The 20170-nt window shown below is 38.5% G+C and overlaps 1 protein-coding gene across 1 annotated transcript; it reads right to left on the reverse strand.

Moving 5' to 3' along the window:
* Nucleotides 1-321: 321 nt before the first annotated feature.
* Nucleotides 322-19321, reverse strand: LOC106849870 (ATPase family AAA domain-containing protein 2-like). Its single transcript, XM_014870772.2, has 17 exons — nt 19285-19321; nt 18862-18960; nt 17718-17796; nt 15937-16099; nt 15603-15718; nt 14205-14379; nt 13529-13617; nt 13043-13202; nt 11780-11870; nt 11032-11340; nt 9200-9290; nt 7681-7864; nt 5936-6121; nt 4704-4839; nt 4351-4469; nt 2133-2261; nt 322-901 (listed from the first exon to the last, which is right to left on the reverse strand). The coding sequence occupies exons 1-17, from the start codon at nt 19319-19321 to the stop codon at nt 863-865; spliced, it is 2202 nt and encodes a 733-aa protein (XP_014726258.2). The 3' UTR covers nt 322-862.
* Nucleotides 19322-20170: the final 849 nt, after the last annotated feature.

Genomic DNA, 20170 nt, shown 5'->3' on the forward strand with positions numbered 1-20170 from the left:
CCCCACTCCTGCACTCCAGGGCACTCGGGTGCCTCCCAACCCATCCCCAGGAGGCGACAGGGCTTGGGAATGGCCCCCTGTGTCCTACTCCTTCCCTCTCAGCTTCTCTTCACTAGAAATAAACTTGGAGGAAAAAAGAATGAGCAGTTCCAGTGTCTTCCAGCGATTAAAAAAATAAAATGTTTGGAAGGTTTGAGACAACAGCAGGCATCAGAATCAACACACTTTAGAAGAATTCCACGCTGTTCTCTTGAAAAGAAAACACTGTTGTCCCAAAACGAGTTCATTCACTCAGTGTGCAAAAGGCCAATCCACACAAAGTAGAGGTATTTGATTTATTTGCAGTTCTGTGCAGAAAAGGGTGGAAGGCAGTAAATCCACAAAGCCAGCATACTGACTATCAAAACTTTGCAGACACTAATGTTGATTGGCTCCCAATTACATATTCATCATGCTAATTAATATTCAATCTTCTATTAGTTGAATGATTCTCTCACTTCATATGCTAATTAGCCTACAATGCTCAATCTTCTTTCAAGCTGGTGTTCACTTTTTTCAGCTGATGCCATCCCTTCTTCAGACATCTTTTCTTGATCCAGTGGGTATGATCTATTACTGGAATTACCTAGTTTATAACTTTGCCTTGTTTTGCTCCTCATAATCTGTCATTATATTGGTGAGATTTCACTAAGTGTAGCTGGTTCAGCACTGTTATGTCTGGTTTCAGTTATGTACTTAGCTTCTTTCTTCTGTTTTTTCTTTCCTATAGCTGCTACAATTAGTGAGACATGCTGAATATAACTTATCTATTTGGGAGCCATACATGAACATTAGAGTATGTCAGGTATACTGAAGTTAGGTATCACAGCCAACTGAGGGCTTCAATTTCTTTCTTCATTTCCTAATAAGAAAAAAAAATAAAAAGACAAATTAGGTGTCACTGTGAATACAAGCCTGAGAACCCTGATAACGTCTTCATCCAAAGAACCAAGAATCTGTACATACATACAAGTGTTAGTAATATTTAGCCTATACATATGCTACCACCATCACAACATCTTTCTAGCCCCACTAGCTTCAAACATGTCCTTAGGCATGCAAAACAGAGAGCAGGCCAGAGAAACTGCAGGGATCTATCTCAAAGAACAATGGATCTCTAACAAGGTGCTTTCAACAATAAAAAAGAAGACAATTTCTGAAGAGCCGCTATTGAAAGCTGGAACTAAAGCTAAAAGTAGACAGAAAATGAACCAAAAAATCAAGTCCAGTCACAAAAGCCCACAAGCCCTGATATAAACCAAACAAATCCCTCCTCATGCTAAAACACATTATTTTGCTAGATGAGAGAAGGGTGCATTTTTCAGGAATAGCCTCCTTGACTAAAGGGAAGAGGCTTCTTCTTTTTTTAAGGCAGACTTAGAAGCATAAAGATTTTAATGTAATTTCATGCATAAACATCTGAAAGACAAATGGATTCAAGGATCTCGAAGCTGAAGACCAAATATCCAATCTATCTAAAACAACTCAATACTGAGAATGCCTGCCTGGGACCATGGGTGTTCTAACAACTCAGAAATCCTCTCTCAGAGGAAGAGACTAGAGAGTTGGACTCAATAGCATCAAACCATCATAAGCAGAAAGCTTCTTACAGGTCATATCAAAGATGCTTGAGCCATGCCAAGTTAAAAAGAAAGTCTAGTGAGCCTACAGAAAAGTCTGAAATTCTTGTAATGTTTCATATTTAATTTATTTTCAAGAATGGAAAGTGTTACCATGTGTGCCTGGCTGCAAGGGGAGAAAGAGGAAGTGGCGGACTGAGAAAAGCACTCTCCTTTCACAGCCCCCTCATTCTGGAAAAGTTCTGGAGAAGGACCAGTGACAGGTAGATTAACTGGTTTGAGAGGCCTGTGTAGGTGGATCCATTGCCTTTTTCTGCTGAAATTGCCAAAAATTATGCCGAATTCAACAATGAGTTTCCAATATGAGTAGATATCTTCTAGCCTGAAACGAAATTCTTGTAGCACAGGCAACTAACAGTAAAGAGTGATAAATGTGAGCACATACATATGCATAACATACACACACACACGTAATACCATGTGACAGAAAGTGCTATAAGACAAAAAAATTACCTCCACTAATTCGGTTTTGTCTGGATTTTCTCGCTGCTGGTAAATGCACATGCTAAGAACAGAATATAGTTTTGCCATGCTCGATATACTGACGTTCTCAGTTGCTGTGACAACAGCAGCCAACACTTTCTGAAGAAAAAAAAAAGTGGAAACTACAATTCAGAATAGGACAAGGTATGTCCTGCTTCCATATATTGTTAAATAAAAGTGGCACTTAGGAGAGCTGATTAAATATCGCAAAAGATTTAACAGGAGAAAATAAGTTAATTTGTCACACTTCAGACAAAAGGAAGGTTTAAAGTCCAGACAATATTTTCTTACTCATCAATCTATGACATCAGTGATCATAACTGCCAATCAACTGCCTCCAGAACAGCGGGGAATGACACAATCCACTTTGTTATAGAGTAGCTGCCACCCAAAAAGTTGTATTTCATTAGAAATGCAATATAGGGCCCTGGAAAATCTATCTTTGGAAGCCGGGCTACAGATCTTCCAGATACAGCTGTGCCTGCTGGAAACAGAAGCTCCTTAGGTGTTCACCTCTACCCATTAGCTGGATGTGTACTGTGCCAAACACCACTTAGCTCCCACCCTTCACCTCAGGAGTGGATGAACTAGCAGAATGACTGCCTGTAGCAAATTACCAGTCTCACACAGCCCTTCTGTTGTGGAGATGTGAATGTGCTAATCTGTGGAAATGCAGCACTAACAGGCTAGTAGCACCACTGCTGTTCAGTAACTCTGTGTTGTGTGAGGTTGTGAAGATATAGCTTAAGAAAGTAGCTACGCTGAATGAAAATATTACTGCCTCACAGCTGCTTGCCATTAACTCAGCCCTGCTCAGATCAGTTAGCACAAGATTCAAGTATTTCCCTAAATTCCTTCTATCCAACGTGCAGGTAAGAGGCACAAAACCTACACAGTGTGCTTTCAGCTGCTGCAAACAACACGTAGGACATGACAGAGGTGCATGGCCAACATCCCCAGTGAAACCACTTCGAATTGCTGCCACATAGGTGACTGCATGCTCTTCTATTTGTTCATCAAGTTCTACGCCTATTACCAAGCAAATAAACAGAAACTGCCACCAACCAAACCAACTTAACAAACCCAAACAAATAATAAAAAAACCCTATCCCATAAAAAACCAAGAAGATATATTTTGGAGGTTTACCCAGCTTATTGACTTCAGGAAATTTCCAAACAGATTATCTGGTACAAGCATCAAGTTCCAGTGACACTCAGATTAAGGAAAAAAGTTTTCTAAAAAGACTTGTTTCTTGACTGTAGCTTTCTCCTCACAGCTGAAAATGTGAACAACAAAACCCCTTAAAATGTGCTTCCTTAGGACACCAGCCTTAGAAAGCTAGTTTCACTTCTACAAATTATGCCACAGCTTAAAAATGTGATAGAAATTGTGTGGACAAGCCCCTTCATCACAGGGGATTCTACTCTGGTCATGTTCTCACCATACAGAGGAAACATCCAAATAATACTCCTTTTCTCAGACAGCTAACTGCAGCTTCTTCTGCTTTGACCAAACTCCAGGACTTCAACTACCAATTTCCAAATTTTCCTCCAAGCAATATTCCCTGAAAGTCAGGTCCTTCTTTTATACCCTCTCCAGTTCAAGCAAAGGAATCTTTCCCCAGATATAACCTAGGATAACAACTACTCTCCTACAGGGGACTAGAAAAACCTTACAACACTGTAACTGTATGAATGTAAAATTATAACACTGGATTTTGAAAGAATTTTAGACTAGCAGGTATTAGTATTTTATCCAGGAAGTGCTTTAGGTCAACCTGCTAATTTTAGGTTTAAAGCCATAGCTGCTAAAATTCAAGGTCCTTTTCTGGTTCCTAATAAATGAGAACATGCAAACAGAAAAACAAAACAACCCTACCCCAATCCATCATAAAAACTGCATTAATAACTAATAGTACTAGAAGGTTATCATTGGGCTATTTTAAAATTTAACAAGGCCTTTAACATTCAAAATTAGGAAGAGAGCCCCATCATCTAAAATACAGCAAGAGCAGTTTACACCAGTTGCAGAAACAACTGTCATAGCCCCTTACAGGCTGAATTATTTCACAAGCTATATATCCCTCTCATAAATTGTTTGAATTGGCATTGGTTAACAATCAACTTAATTTATAATCATAAAGAAAATGTCCTACTTCAGTATTAACAAAATTGAAGTTACACTTACTCTGAGCTCAGAGTGATCCACATAGACTCCTCGTTTTTTAATTTTGATTGCTTTCTTGTCCCGTACTTGTGGTTGCACATCCTCCTGAGAACATCTTGCAGGAAGGTGTACCCGCGAATCTGGAATGACACAAATTTAAGACAAGATCTCTGTAAATGTGGATTAGAGTGTCTGTGACATATCCTGTACCTGAAATAGGTACCTCTCTGCAATAACAGAGAAAAATTTTAGTCAATTCATGGTGCTCAAATGCAAGTACTTGAAAAATGATTGACAGAGAATCATCACCAATGCAAATACTATATTAGCTGTTAACTTAAAGTAACAAAGTTTTATATGCAGAATATCCTTACTTGCATTGTTTTTTAATGCAGGAGGTTCAGCAGCTTGTTTCATAATCAAGTCCTCATAAAACCCTTTTCTTTCAGCACAGGTAGGCCGTGGGATATTGAAAACTTCTTCACGATTAGCATTAAACAATGTTTTTATCTAAACCATGAGGAGAAAAGAGATTTCCAATATAAGGCCACAAAAATTTTTAATTATCTATTCCAAACAAATTAGTAAATTTCTAAATTACACTGAATACTCATCTAGTTAAAACAATCTATTAAAAATTAACAGCTTGGCCTTAAAAGGCTAGATTTTCATAGCACTGCAGACTAAAATACCTTCTCTAATCAACCTTCTAAAGTTTAAGATCCATTTAAAAAAAGTATGATAAACGAATCAGAAAGGGGTGACATTCACCACCCCAAATATTGCTTATTGTACATTTACCCAGCCTGATGTCCTTTAGCTTGAAAATTTATGACAGCTACAGAGGGAAAAGGCAGGGCTCAGCAGACAAGTGCCAACTTTTTGGTAATGTGGGTTGTTTGTTTGATTTTTTTTTTTAATTTTAGAAGGCACTTACTAATTTTATAAAAACTTTTGTTACTTAGACAAAATAATCAGAGCAGAATATTACTATTTTAAACACTTTCCTTTAATGAACACTTGGATTCTAGAAAGCACAGCATGTGTTCTTAATTAATTTTGTTAAGAAATACAACTAAAAATTGATTTCCAAGTTGCTTAAACAGAACTTAGTCCTTAGCTTTTTAATTTGTCAAGTTTCCATCTAGATGAAGAAAGAAATTGATTTTTTGGTGAAATAATTTAAATTAGAAATTATATTATATCACTAACAGTGTGACCACAGTACTTTTTCATTATAAATACTTTCAGAAAAACAAGCTTTTTCCCAGCTACCTTTCAAGCACTGAGTAATCTTCACTAAGTACATACCAAACCATCTTGAAAATACTGAACTGGTTGTCTGAAGTGTATCTATATATCTGTCTAGTAAGCACAAGTGTGTGAAAAGGGAGAAAAAGTTGAGTCAAAGTCAATCTTTTTACTCAGAAACCACTTTAGACAAATGCTTTCAGCATTGTTTTGTCTAAGCAATTTAAGAGACAGGATTCTGGTGCCTGAGTAATAACACCATAAATCTGCTTAAGAGCAGTATAGCATTCCAATGTTTCAAGGAGTTGTAAATTAATGAGAAACTGAGTAACAAAGAAAACATTGACAGAAATACCTCTTCAGGGAGATCTTCATGTGGCACATCAGATGTTGCAAGGAGCAAAACCGGAGCAAAGTATGGAATGTTATTCAGTAGTCCTGTAAAACCAGCTTTCAGTGTAGGTCCAACAGCCTCCCACCACGAAGGAATTTGTGGGATATAAATGATACTTGGTGCTGTTCTTTCAGCTTCTCGTATCAACTGGTAAAATGAAAGCTTGGATAAGAAAACTACATCATGTAGAACAGGCCACTAAGTAACCATACATGAGTCAGACTATCTTGTGAAATAAGTGCATAAAGCCAAGACATCAAGACAAACCAATAAATGAACGACTCCTTAGCAATAAGGTAACATTTTCGCGTTGACTCAAACATAGACATTGTTATGCAGACAGAAACAGAACTGAATCAGATTTCAAAACTACTTAGGGGTAAGGTAACTCCTAAAGAGCCTCAAAATTAGATGATGTTTCAGGATGTGCCTGAAAAATCAAGACTAACTCTTCATCAAGATGTGTTAGACTGGAGAAATTGCTACACAACTGAGACTGCACCATTTCCAGTTCAGTGTAGGCATAAACCCACAATAGATTGCAGCACAGCCTGAACAAAGACCAGTGGGAAAAGATGAGGCCTAACACAATAAAAGACACCCAATCACAAATCATAACTTAAAGCACATTTTATAAGAGGTGACCTGTCCTTCACCTGCCTGAAGCGCTAAATCACTCAGGGCCTCTCATTCCTGTCATTATCAAAGTATCCAGCAGACCAGATAATGTGCTTTGAGAGACCACAAACCTCTGCCTACAGATGGCACCTCAATCACAGAAGAGGGCACAAATCTACTGCATGAGGGAAGTGGCAACAGTCCTTTCACATGGCAAATTTCTCCATGCACCATTTCAGAGTAACAATATGCAGGGAGTTCCTGTCACAAGATAGGAAACGTGTGGTATATCCATGTAGTAGACAGGGTATTTATATAGCCATAGGTGCAACCATGACATAACAATAGGAGAATTGTTCCTCCTGTGTGGCAAACAAGTATCCAGTCACATGATGTGTCTGTCCTGACTTGTACAGCTCTAAAATGCTGCTAATAAAGATAAAAATATTTTAATACAGTGAAGCCAAGTAATTAAATTGATTACCTGCCTAAAGGTAAAAAATCAAAACTGCAGTAATCTGCTCATATTTATTTTTTCTACCTAAGGGACACATTTCACTTTACACATTTAAGCATTCCATGAATTGCAATGCTTTCATTGCATTTCACTGCAGCAGTACAAACTGTATATGTATATTCAAAAAAACTTCACAAAAATTTTGGGTGCCCTAAAAATACAATAAAAAAGAACGTTACAATAAGTGTATGACGCCATCAGGCTGATGCAGAGCCAGCTACTGGGAGCACAGAGATTTAAGAACCAACAAAAATAACTTTCTGGATCCCATCAAGACCCTCAGGATTACTTTCCACAAAGAGAGCCTTATTAGTGCACTTCCCATCTTCCCAAGCTGCTAGCAACATCCTCCCTATTTCAGTTCAAATAGAAATGAAACATGGCTATGTACAAATGTCTGTATTCAGTATCATTCTGTCTACAAGAAAACTGAATTTTTAGACGAAAGTAAGCACATAACAGCAAATCCAAATCAGGCCAACTCCACTAACAGTGAGTTGTGCTTATTTCACTAGTCTAAATACAGTTCAAGAATCCTATGAGATCAACCAAAAAAAGCCCAAAAAAATACCTGTGAGCATGTTTCTTCCTGTGATGTGGTGCTAACAAACAAGGTGGATAAATCTAGTGTATAAGCTGGAAATTTTTCCAGGGCGTGTAATACAGCAGGTGCTAAATCAAAAGCCTGCCCACATCCTGGCTCTTCAACTAGTAAGAACCGTGGCCTGAATGATGTTGGCTGGTAAGAAGAATTTCTACAAAAATAAGAAGAAAATAAGATTTAAAAAGAGTGATGAAGAGGCATACAGATGTTAAATACTTTTCCCATACTTTTGGGTTTTTTTGTAAATATGCTCCATGCGATACCAAATAATAAGTTGGTCTGTGATTCTGTGATCAAGAAGACCAGCCTATTTATCAAAGTCTATTTTCTCAAAAACTGGTATCATTCCTCTGCTAAAAAATCCTGCCAGTCCTCAGCATGTCTACTATTCCTTTGGCTGGGTAAAGTAACAGTTCTTTAATCCCACAGGGGGAATGTACACACAAAACAGCTGGTCAGTAACTTTATAAACAGCAGAATAACAACTCTCACAGCACAAACCAGTCTGGGTCTCTTCACTGTCCATACACAACCATTTTCAGCTTGTCTTGACTTTAAGTGAGATCTCTACTCCTGTCAAATTTAGCTAAAATTTGGCCACAGTTCCTGGAGATGGTGGGAAGAAAGGGGCAAAACCATATTTCTAGGAAAAAAAACTAATGTGGGTACTGAAACACATTAGTTGTATCTGAAGAAGAACATGTCTAGATTGCTTAAATTACAGCACTACACTAAATATGTATAGAATTTATATTAATTTTATTCAGTCAGTCTAGTGGTTTCATCTTTGACTTATGTTAATTTCCTAGTCATCTTGTTTACTTTCATGAAATACATTTGTGAAGAGGTTTGTGCATTTCCCACCACACTATTATTTTACCTTTACTTGCTGAAGCCAAAGATTCTAGAGACCAACCAAGCTCAGCAAGTCATATTTTTTGGGCAGCACAGCCATAGGAAGGGAGAAAAATATCTGACAATAATGTATTTTTAAAACTATTGGACTACGTGACTTCCACAATTAAAATGTCAAAAGATAACAAAAAATCAGTAGGGTAAAGGTAAAAAAATGCAGATATAATTTAAATTTTTCTCACAGTGATTTAACAAACTAGTTCTTGATTTTGTTTCTGTTACATAATTTGCTACTGGTTCAACCATCTTGCAGGGTAGAAGGGTAAAAGATGGCTACATAAAAACATAGAGGTTTTTTAAGCTAAAAGGACAGAATGAGCTTTTGAGGGGTCACACAACAGTTTGACTTAGTAAAAGAAGGCTGGGCTGATCAGTTTGACAAGTTAGGGCAGTGTAGCCAGAACATTTAGATCTAGTACCCAGTTGGATCTTCCCAGTTGAATTCTTGCAAATATTGATCACCCACACACACACCCTTAACTCCTTCATCTAGCAACCCTCACATATCTACATAACATTTCACAGATTCAGCCATCTCAAAAATGTCACCATAAAGAGGATAAACATGTACCTGCTAAAAGTGCGGAATTCTGCTTTTTTGTTGTCAGGCTTCTTTTCAGAGGTTGATGGTAAGTCATCATCACTGTCAAACCCATCATTCCCTAAAATAGGATTTAAAGACAAGAGAAATTTGTTATCTTTACTGAATAGTTCATATCTGGCTCTTGCTTTTATACACCTTTGAAATCAGTGCTGGAAACCATTTCTCTTGCATTTTGTTATTTGAATGCTATTATCTGAAAAGTACACCCTACCACATCGAAGAAGATTGCACAAGTCTATACAAAGATGTCCTATGTCCTATGATTTGCAGCAGGTATTTTCTCTCTATTGACAAACACGTGGGAGGTTTTTCCTTAGAATTAAGGTGATCAGGAACAACTTCTGTAGTTCCTAGATACCAGGAAAATCCTTCTCCCCTCATTTAAGCATTTCTTTACTATATTAGTAATAATTATTGGCTACATCAGTGGACAAAGAAAGTTTTTGACATGTTCCCCCACAGTGTCCTTCTCTTTAACTTGGAGACAGATGGATGTGATGAGTGGACTGTTAGGTGGATAAGAAAGTGGTTGGATGGTCACATTTAGAGGGTGGCAATTAATTGCTCAGAGTTCCAGTTGACATCAGTGACAAGTAGTGTCCCTCAGGGTCCCTACTGGGACTAGTGTTACTTAATATTTTCATTAATGACATAGATGAAGGAATTGAGTGTAACCTCAGTAAATTTGCTGATGACACCAAGCTGAGCAGTCCAGCTGACACATCTGAAGGACAGGATGCCATCCAGAGGGACCTGGACAATGGGAATTTTATGAGGTTCAACAGGTCCAAGTTCAAGGTGCTGCATGTCAGTCAGGGCAATTCCCGGTATCAACACAGGCTGGAGATGAACAGATCAAGAGCAGCCCTGCCAAGAATGACTTAGAGTTGCTGGTGGATGAGAGGCTGGACATAACCCAGCAATGTGCTCTTGCATCCCTTGTATCTGGGGCTGCATCCAGAGCAGTGTGGGCAGCAGTGCCAGGGAGGGAATTCTGCCCCTCTGCTCTGCCCTGGTGAGACCCCACCTGCAGTGCTGCATCAGCCCTGGGGTCCCAGCACAGGAAGGACATGGACCTGTTGGAGTGAGTCCATAGGAGGGCCACCAAGATGATGAGAAGGATAAAGCACCTCTCCTATGAGGAAAGGCTGGGAAAATTGGGTTTGTTTAGCCTGGAAAAGACAAGGCTTCAGGGTGACCTACTTTTGGCTTTCCAGTACCTGAAGAAAACCTACAGGAAAGATGGAGAAGAACTCCTTGCAAAAGCATATAGTGGGAGGACAAGGGAGAATGTGTTCAGACTGAAAGAAAGTTTAGATTGGATATTAGGAAAAAATTCTTTACTGTGAGAGTGGTGAGGCATTGAAACAGATTGCCCAGAGAAGTCATAGATGCCTAATTCTTGGAATTCTTCAAAGCCAGTCTGGATGGAGCTCTGAGCAACCTGGTCTAGTGGAAGGTGTCCCTGTCCAAGGCAGGGGGCTGGAACTAGATCACCTTTAAGGTCCCTTCCAATGCAAATCATTCTATGATTGTGCAGTTTGGAAAGAAGTGCCTCATATGTAGATCCATCTCTGAAATGATTAACAGGATGTGAGCTACTGTCAGTAACAGGGGGCTCCAGTAGAGAACTCCTAATTCTCCACTGTATATTGCAAGTCATGCACAACTCCTACTCTGCACACGCAAAGTATGAAATTGCACTGTCATTATGGTTGAGAAGTTTGTCTATGTTGGTTGCAGAAATCAGAAGTCTTTGCTTTGGCAGGATTGTAAACAATTAGATGTTGTTGTAATACCTTGGTTCTTTTTCAGTGCAAGCTTTGCATGGGGAAATGCTCTCTGCAAGGCTTGTAAAATTCTTTCCAGAGTGTTTTCTAACAGCGGCTTTGAAATAGCTGGTAGTGCCCTCCCAGGTGAAGCCCCAGCTCTCTGTGATGCTGGAACAATCTTCTGCATGGCCGTGGCAAAATCCTTTGTTGTTACTTTAATTGATCTGGCATCTATCTTCAGTCTTTTGTCACTCTCATGTATCTGCGGATAGCGGCGGCGCAAAGCACAGAGCCCAGCTTCAACACATAAGGCTTTAATATCAGCACCACAGAATCCTAACAAACAAAACAAGAACCACATTACACTAACATATATATGTGTTATATAGGTTAAAACCTGTCTGGGTGGCTAAGCCAAGAGTGTTCATGAATGATGCCAATCCAGTTGGCAGAGGGTTCACTGGTGGCATTCCCCAAGGCTCAGTACTGAGTCCAGTCCTTTTTAATACCTTCAGCAGTGTCATGGATGAGAGGATTGAGTACACCCTCAGTAAGATTGTGAACAATATTACATTATGTGGGAGTGTTGATCTGCTGCAGAGCAGGAAGGCTCTGCAGGGGGATCTGGACAAGCTGGATCAATGGGTATGAGGTTCAACAAAGCCAGGTGCCAGCTCCTGCACTTCAGTCACAGCCCCTTGCAATGCTACAGGCTGGGGGCAGAGGGGCTGAATGCTACCCAGGGGAAAAAGATCCACACTGCTTTCAAACTCACCAACACATTTCTCAGACAGGTCTTCAAGTAAGTTGTCCGATGGCTTCAGGGTCCAGTCTCGTGTGTGAATTTTGAAAATTTCTAATCTTGCCTGGAAACAAAATGGTTGCATTTTAGTTTGCTTTAATTTTTCTCTTAAGACAACAACCACAACATAAAACCCCCAAACCTCTCACTCTAGTGCAAATACCTTTCCTGTCTCCTAAACTTCTAAGTATTTTAAACATCAGTTATTAATACACTCGCTGCTTCTTCAAGCAGGAAACATAATAATTCCTAAATTCTTACATCAAACTGTTGTGGGGGATGCAGCAAAATAAAAGATAGGTGAATCTTCTATAAAAAATGAGTTTTATAAGTGTGAGACCTAAAGATTTTGAAGAACAAATTGTATTAAAGCCTCATCTGCAAATAGACATTTTGCATCAAAGAAAATTTCTCTCAAATTTAGCAAAATTCCAGTGACCATTTCAGTAGTTCATCAAATTTGCTTTTCTGCCAGTTCATTCAAAGAAAATAGTCCTAGTCCATTTAAAATTGCTACAGTTGCTACCAAGAACAAAAACTATGACTCAAACTACTGTCACTCATCCAGAAAATGTCAAGCATTGCCCATTCTCATCTCTGATCCTAGCAAGACTTTCAGTGAAATATCTCCTGGTACACAGATTAATTATGGCACACTTCTAGAATTCTTCCACAGCAGGGAATTGCGTATTAGGTCTATTTCATGGCACCTTGTCTCTTGTTCCTGAGAGCAAATAAATACTGGATACAAATGTTTGTGCTAAATGCACTGTTTAAGGTATTTTAATAGCCTTCATTCCAATCAACATTTTGTCTTTGCTCCAAAAAGTGCCAAGAAATATCAGTGATAGCCAGAGAAAAATACACAAAAGCAAGGTTACAGTTTTGCATTCCATCTCTCTCCCAACCATCCCCACTCCAATATTTTTGGTTGTTATAAAACAGATTTCCTCACTGCTTAGCTATTGCCATTGAACTCAAAGTGCTGCACCTGTGCAGCATACTTCATATCTTTGTCCAAGAGAGAAGCAACTACCTGTTGACATCACCTTATTCCTATATATATTCGGTACCAGGTGTGCCCTTCACAGTACAATGGAATGGCTCCAGATATTCCTCTTGTGTCCAAGCTGTACACTACAGATGGAGACTTGCACTGCTCCACGATGCTGCCTTGTTACAGGGCTTTGTTAAAAAGATGGACTTTGCCACATAAGGTTGATTTGAAGGTCTGACCTCTTTGTTTGGTAAGTTGAAGCGAAATTCTCGTTCAAAGCGCCCAGGTCTCCGTAAAGCAGGATCTATAGAATCCAGTCTGTTGGTGGCTCCTATTACCACAACCTCTCCTCTGCTGGCTAAGCCATCCATAAGTGTCAGAAGTGTCCCCACAACAGAGCTAACAGAAAAATATAATTTTCATTGACTGGTTTAGTAAATTTTCTTCAGTCCCACGTAACCTTCTCCACTGATCCTTCAAAAAGGACAAGTTTTTATTGACAACAGTGAAAGAATTATTTTAAGATATCGCATAATACAGATAAGGTAACACAGACCTTGTACTGATATCAAGTTTAGTGAATTGTTTCCAGTTATTTTTTAAACATTATCTGAAATTCACTAGCACTGAATCACTAGTTTTCAGGTTGCATCAAGATAAATAGGTTGCGGTCTTCTTTTCACAAAGATCAAACATCTTCTACATAGATACAAAACACGTCCTACCTATGAACCTGGTCTTGTTTACTGGACCGTACAGGAGCAAGAGCATCGATCTCATCAAAGAAAATAATTGAAGGTCTCATCTGGTAGGCCTGCAAAGAAAACACTGACATCAGGAAAACAGTACTACTTGAAAGAGAAAATGCATGAAAGACATTATGGTTGGAAAGGCACTGGGACTAGGTTTTTCAGACTAGCATCAGGGATCTCTACTAATTAACCTAATGTGAAACAGCAGCCTGTCAACCCACTGAGACTGGGTGACAGGAAACAAATCATACCAGTAGTTTTTATTGCTATTTTGCAACCATGAGAACAGAGACAGGACTCAAAGTTTCTGGAAGTGACCTCTCATTACTAATTTAAATGAACATATTTTCACCCTGCATCTGTTTCCCTCTCACAAGCTACCATCTATCTCTTGCTTCTTGGGACCTTTTTTGTGACTGAGTTGTGCGTATGGTGGATGGTTTTTTGAGGGTGATGGTGGTGGTGGTGATTTTCTTGTTTGCTTTGCTAATCTTTTCAGTACATCTCAAGAGACTCTACTGGAAAGGGGAATACTGATAATCCCATTTCAGTGGAAGGAGATTTCAAAACATTAAAAAGAGTGAGTTCTTCCTGACCACAAAAAGTTAGTCACAATTCCAACAGAACACATGGCATGTTTCAACCTTACCTGCTCAAATACTAAACGAAGCTGTCGTTCAGATTCTCCTACCCACTTACTCATGCAGTCAGCAGCACTTCTCATAAAAAAGGTTACTTTCCTGTCACCTCTGCTACACTCATTAGCTAGTGCACGAGCAACCAGGGTCTTTCCAGTCCCTGGTGGACCATAGAATAAACAGCCTCTACAATTTAAAAGAAAGAATTTTTAAAAATTCACATAAGAAAAAATGTAATGGAAAAGTATCTATTACAACCCCCATCCCTACAACACACAATACTGCTCTCCTAAGATGAACATTTCATGGTTAAGGTAGTAACAGCTGAAGTGTGAGAAAAGTCAAAAGTGTTCCAACACAATTCTGCAAGGCAGAACAAAACAAACAGAAGCAAACAAAATGAATAAAGAGAATAATGCTGATCAAAAAATCTTGAGAAAAGATAGTAGCATGCCAGTTCTGACAAACAACAGAGATGGTTACGGTAGAGTGGAACAAAACAAGAGCAAAGATTCCTCCAAGTCAGAATCTGAGACTGGGCTAACTTAGGAATCATCAGTTCCTTTTTCAATGATAAACTGCATATTCATTCTTGTTTTCACAGAAGTCACGATTTGAGGGTAAAGCATTTCATTCTCCCTTGAAAAGCTTTAATTTACTGGATTTGGTCTCCTTTTGCTGGTGATTAAGGAAGAGGAAATAGTCTAAAAATGAGAAGGTATTCTGCATTTCTGTATTTCCACCAACTAGAAGAGCCAATGCACTCCTCCTTCAAAATCAATTTCAATGAATAAAGAAGCAAAACACAGATTTTCTTTTCAATGTTTGTAATACTTTTAAATTCACTAGGAGCAAAGCATTTGAAGTCCTATTTCAACATACCATGACCAAGAAAATATAAAGCTAATGAATCTCTAATAATCTCATTTCATAACACAGAACTAACTTAGCTGTGTAAGAAGGAGACAGATTCTTGTTTTAGCCCAAGCACAAAAAACACTGCAAAGTTCTAGTTGCAAGTCCCATCAATTGTAAAATTAATACCTGAAAATACTTGGGGAAAAAAAGGGTTGATGTAAGATAGAACTGGACTTCCACAAAACAGACTACAGTTAACTAGCAGCTGATAATTCCTTCCTGCTCACAAACTAATCAAGTCCACTTGCATGCAGGACTCTAAAAAAAAAAATCTCCAACTCCACCTTTTAAAAGATAGTCTTGCCACACAATAAATCTCTGAACCTACATATATGCTGTATTCTATCCCTTGTTTTTTTAAATTACTTTTTATTAGTAACAAAAAGATAAACACTGCTGAACATTTTGAAGCATGGAAACATGTTGATATCTCAGTTGAATATTCTCCTGAAAATAATTAAGAACTTACAGTTTTAAATGGTGTCTCTTACCTTGGAGGTTTAAATTTCAGTATCTCAAAGACATCTGGATAAAGCAAAGGCAAAATGACCATCTCTTTTAAAGCTGAAATGTGGTCAGATAGACCACCCACACCATGAAATTGCACCTAAGGATGAAGTCAACAGAACACATGTTAAAGAAAGCTGCAACCTCTGGAAGGTTTCATCACAAATTAGATGTCAGTAGAAAGAAAATGTTAATAGCAATTTGAAAATTGCTTGAGAAAAGAACTGTTAAGTCAAGCGAGCTGTAGATGGCACATTACTGGAAGCTTTCATAAATACTGCACATGTCTCACTGACAGAATGAAGTAAAAATACTTACTGAACCATCTATTTGCATTTGCTCCACACCAGCCAGACTTGCTCCAATTTTCATGTGATCCCTGTGAACTTCATTAAAGTTGCCTTTCTGAGTTGCTTCAGTTTTCGTGTGATCATTTCGAGCTCCCTTTATGCCACCTTTCTTAGAGTTGGCTGAAGGAGACCTAATTTGAATTAAGGAGAAAGAAAAAAGTGCTTTTAATTTATGATGCAGTTAGATGATTTTTGGTTTTCCAATGATAGCAAGTGAATCCAAAAGATCTTATAAATGAGCATAAACTTCCTAAATAGTTATTCATTTCAACTTTTTTTTGTTTAATGGCCATGAGTGAATACAGAACTTTAAACTGAGTTAATTATTTTAACAACTCTTAGCACTTAAAAATATGACTATTTCAACTTATAATTTAGAATTTCATTAAGCATTTCTCTTGTTTAAGGGTAGTTTCATAAAGAAACTTGAACACTCAGGAGTGATTGAATAAAAAAAAATCCATTGAAACTTCCATACAGGCTCTCCCTGTAAGCTGTCTTCAGTTGTCAGAGTCAGTAAGTCAGGAGTCTCTCTGATTTCTTCAGAGAGAAATCAGAATGCAGGGATTGAGTTGAAACCTTTAGATGGATTAAAGTATATTAGGCCTCTCACTTATAAGGCAGAGGTGAAGATTTAGGTTGTAACATAAGAGAAAGAAAATAAGTAACTAAATGGAATAAGTTTTAAGTGCGTTTAGTGAGTAAAAGGTCTTAGATGCCTGAGAAGTAGTACATGCTCTAGTGAAGGTTGAAAAACATACTAGTGTTTTCTTAGAGGCTCCAAGAACCTAGCTTCAGACATAATAGAGTTAGAGTTAAGAATATTGTTTACATTTTTCAGTTAGAACAAGACAGGCCATGAACGTAGTCTATATGTAGCCTGGCGTGCTAAGAAACCAGAATTCTAATAGGTTAAGAAGTAGTGGTCCGAGTTTGTGTCTTAGCTACTTGGAAAGTTTCTATAAAAGAACATGCATCAGGGAGAGCTGGGGCTCTATGCCATGGCTTTATGCCATGTGCATTTTGCCATTGCATATTGCCACTGCAGCTTTGCTTTTAACCATTGCTTTTATGCCACGGATTTTGCTCTGCTTTTGCTTGGCTGCACTGAAACCAACACCCAAGAGAAGATAGGAGCTGCCCGGCTCCTCCGGCCCTGCTGGGACCACGGGGGCCTTCTGCTTCTGTTTGGGACTTTGAGCTAGAACCTGGAATGGGCTTTGTTAGCTTTGACTCTGCATTTGAGACTGATGTGCTTCTGGAATAAATAACTTTAGAGCAACTACTAGCTGCTTTGCTTTTTACATAAAAGAAGAAGAAGTCTGACGGTGTGGGTGCACAGGAGGCACCCGGAGGTTCCCCGAAACCTCACATTCAGTTTTAATATATTGTACCCTTCAAGATTAAGTCTTAAAACTTAATTTGTACGCCCTCCATGTCTAACATTTTCAAAGGGATATTATGGTTTCCATTCCAGAAAAATGAATTTCAGTTACAGTCTCAGCCACAACCCTCATCATCACCTTATCAGTGACCAAAAATAGTTTTCAAAGAAAATCTAATGGCTAGTAAAAAGTATGGCCTCCCCTGCAGTGTTTGTTTCTCTTATACCCTCAGACTACCACAGTAATAATCTGCAATTATATTAATCCCTAATTACAACCAGTCCAAAAAACCTTGAAGGCATTATTCAGTCATATGACCAACAGCACTCTCATAAAGGGGAACTATCATAAACCATACACCAACCTTTTAGGTTTTTTGCCTGAATCTCTCCTTTTGCCAGATGAAGTACGCTTGGACAACCTTAGGTTATGTTTTCTTAGATCTGTTGAAAGCAAAGAATTTATAACTTGTTACAAACAAGTTTGAGATAAACCAAGATAGTCAGAGGAAGAAAATGGGACAGATAATATCCATCTCTAAGTTCAGGGAAAGTTCCAAGGAGGAGATGTTGGGTGGTTTAATCAGTGCACAATAGAAGTAAAAAGACACACACCTGATTTTTAAGAAAAATTAGAAAACCACAAGAGTAAGATATCAAGTCTCTTTAACTGCTATTCTTTTAAGTGTAGATAAGTCTTTTTTTTAACTGAAAAGAAACAATAAGGATGCCAAATGGCAATAAAAAAATAGAATGCTCATAGGATACATGCATTCAATAAAATGTACTGGCAGAATCAAGTAAGAATATAAAGAGAAGTTGTGTGCATGTATTTTCATTTAAGAAAGACCTTAAACCAACAACCGCCCATTTCCATGCAAGAAATCAGCTCTCAGGAGAAACTATATATATATATAGTATATATTGTATAACATATTGTATTTGGCTGAGATGGAGTTAATTTTCCCCACAGCAGCCCTCACAGTGCTGTGCTGTGCCTTGGTAGCTGGAAAGGTGTTGATAACACACCAGTGTTTTGGCTGTTGCTGAGCAGTGCTGGCACAGCATCAGTGCTGTGTCCCCAGCATTCCACTCCCAAGCAGTAGGCTGGCAAGATCTTGGGAGGGGACACAGCTGGGATAGCTGACCCCAACTGACCAAAGGGATTTTCCGTACCATATAACATCAGCTTAGCTATAAAAGTTAAGAAAAGTATGAGGAAGGTGGGGCATTTGTAATTTAAAATGTTTGCATTCTGGAGCAATCACTACACATGCTGAAGCCCCGCTTTCTGGGAAGCGGCCAGACATCACTTGCTCATGAAAAGTAGAAAACAAAACTTTTATTTTTTTCTTTCTGCACAACTTTTTTCTTTTGCTTTGGTGAACTGCCTCAACCTACAAGCTGTCTTCCATCTTATTTTCTCTCCCCAGTTGAACTGAGAAGCAGGAGTGATAGAGCAGCTTGGTGAGCACAGGTGTCCAGCCAGGGTCAGCCCAGCACACCTACTTTCCAATGGAGATTGATAGCGCTCAACAGCTTTCCTCTGCCGGAAGGAGCGACGCAGACCATTGCCTTCTTTTCCTTCATTCCTTTCTGGTGAAACCACTGCACATCAACACAATGTTGAGTTGTGTAAGTACTGTTGCAAATGTGATGCATTCAAAACACACTACATGACATATTCCCACCTGTCCATAACTTCCTATTTTGTAAGCATTTTGGAAAAACATGGATTTTTTTTTTCTTCTGAATACCTGTTCTGAGCTCACTACAGTAGGCCTTAGAGCTTACAGCCTGTAATGGCAATAGCAACATAAATTCTTTAACAGATTTAGAACAAGTAGTTCAGCTCATCTCAATTGACAAGACAAGGCTTTTGGCTAGAGCATGGTCAAGAAAATTTAAAGCAGAAATAGCCTAAAATGTTACCTTGATCGTTAGATTTTTCACTGCTAGTTCTTCCCATATTGAGGCTTTCCTAATCAAGAGAAAGAAGAAAGATCAGTCAGCAATATGCAAAAAACCTGTGGGCATATTTGGTACTTATATAGCAATATTATCAAGGTACTCCATATACACAAAATATTAAATTAGGCACAGGAGGAGAGAAGGGGAGCATCTTTCTGGTACCCAGGATTAATTACAAGTAATTCTGCTCTAAAATAGGATTTAATACATGTGATAGTTAAACACTTCACCAGATGCAAAAAAGAGTGCATGAATTAATTCCCAGGTAAATAATCCAAGAATGTAGCAGAACCTAGGACAAAGCAATTCCCAGCAGACAAAAAAAAATCATCCTGGCATTTGGGAGGTGGTAAACTAAGTAGTATGGATCTGGTTTCATTAAAAACAAACAAACTAACAAGCAGACAAACCAAAGAAACATCAAGGAATTCAGATCTAAACAAAAAAATGACCTATCAAAGCAGGCTATGAAGATGTTCAAAAAATAAAGCACCTGTCGTTCAAAAAACAAAGCACCTGTCATTCAAAAGGACAGCAGATTAAATAGAAGAAAACTAAGAGGGAATATGGCTGCTGAATATAATTTTAATATGAGTTCTTCTCACAACAGAGACTACTTGAGCTAACAGGCGACACTGGCCAAAACCAAACATAGATAAAGCCCGCATCAGTTTTTATTAAGATTTGAAATTAAAACTCAAGCCCTGAAACAGCTGTTCGTAAGCAGAGTCCATTCAAAAGTCACAAGGCAATTCAGAAAGCATAGTTTATGGCATGTATTGCAGCATTTCACTGCTGTTTTTGAGTTTATTCTGAAGAAGGTATTTCCTCCACCCTTAGAGCGTAG

Source organism: Sturnus vulgaris, chromosome 1 (genome assembly GCF_052056855.1).
Source record: "Sturnus vulgaris isolate bStuVul1 chromosome 1, bStuVul1.hap1, whole genome shotgun sequence".
Taxonomy (NCBI): domain Eukaryota; kingdom Metazoa; phylum Chordata; class Aves; order Passeriformes; family Sturnidae; genus Sturnus; species Sturnus vulgaris.

What these genes read in the sequence shown, in the direction of transcription:
- LOC106849870 (XM_014870772.2), bottom strand. Translation starts at nt 19,321, where the DNA reads ATGGGAAGAACTAGCAGTGAAAAATCTAACGATCAAG. An exon ending in TCAGGCAAAAAACCTAAAAG is followed by an intron (nt 16,100 to 17,717) that starts GTTGGTGTATGG and finishes AATTCAAATTAG; the next exon opens with GTCTCCTTCAGCCAACTCTA. An exon ending in TGGATCACTCTGAGCTCAGA is followed by an intron (nt 2,262 to 4,350) that starts GTAAGTGTAACT and finishes TTTTTTCTTCAG; the next exon opens with AAAGTGTTGGCTGCTGTTGT.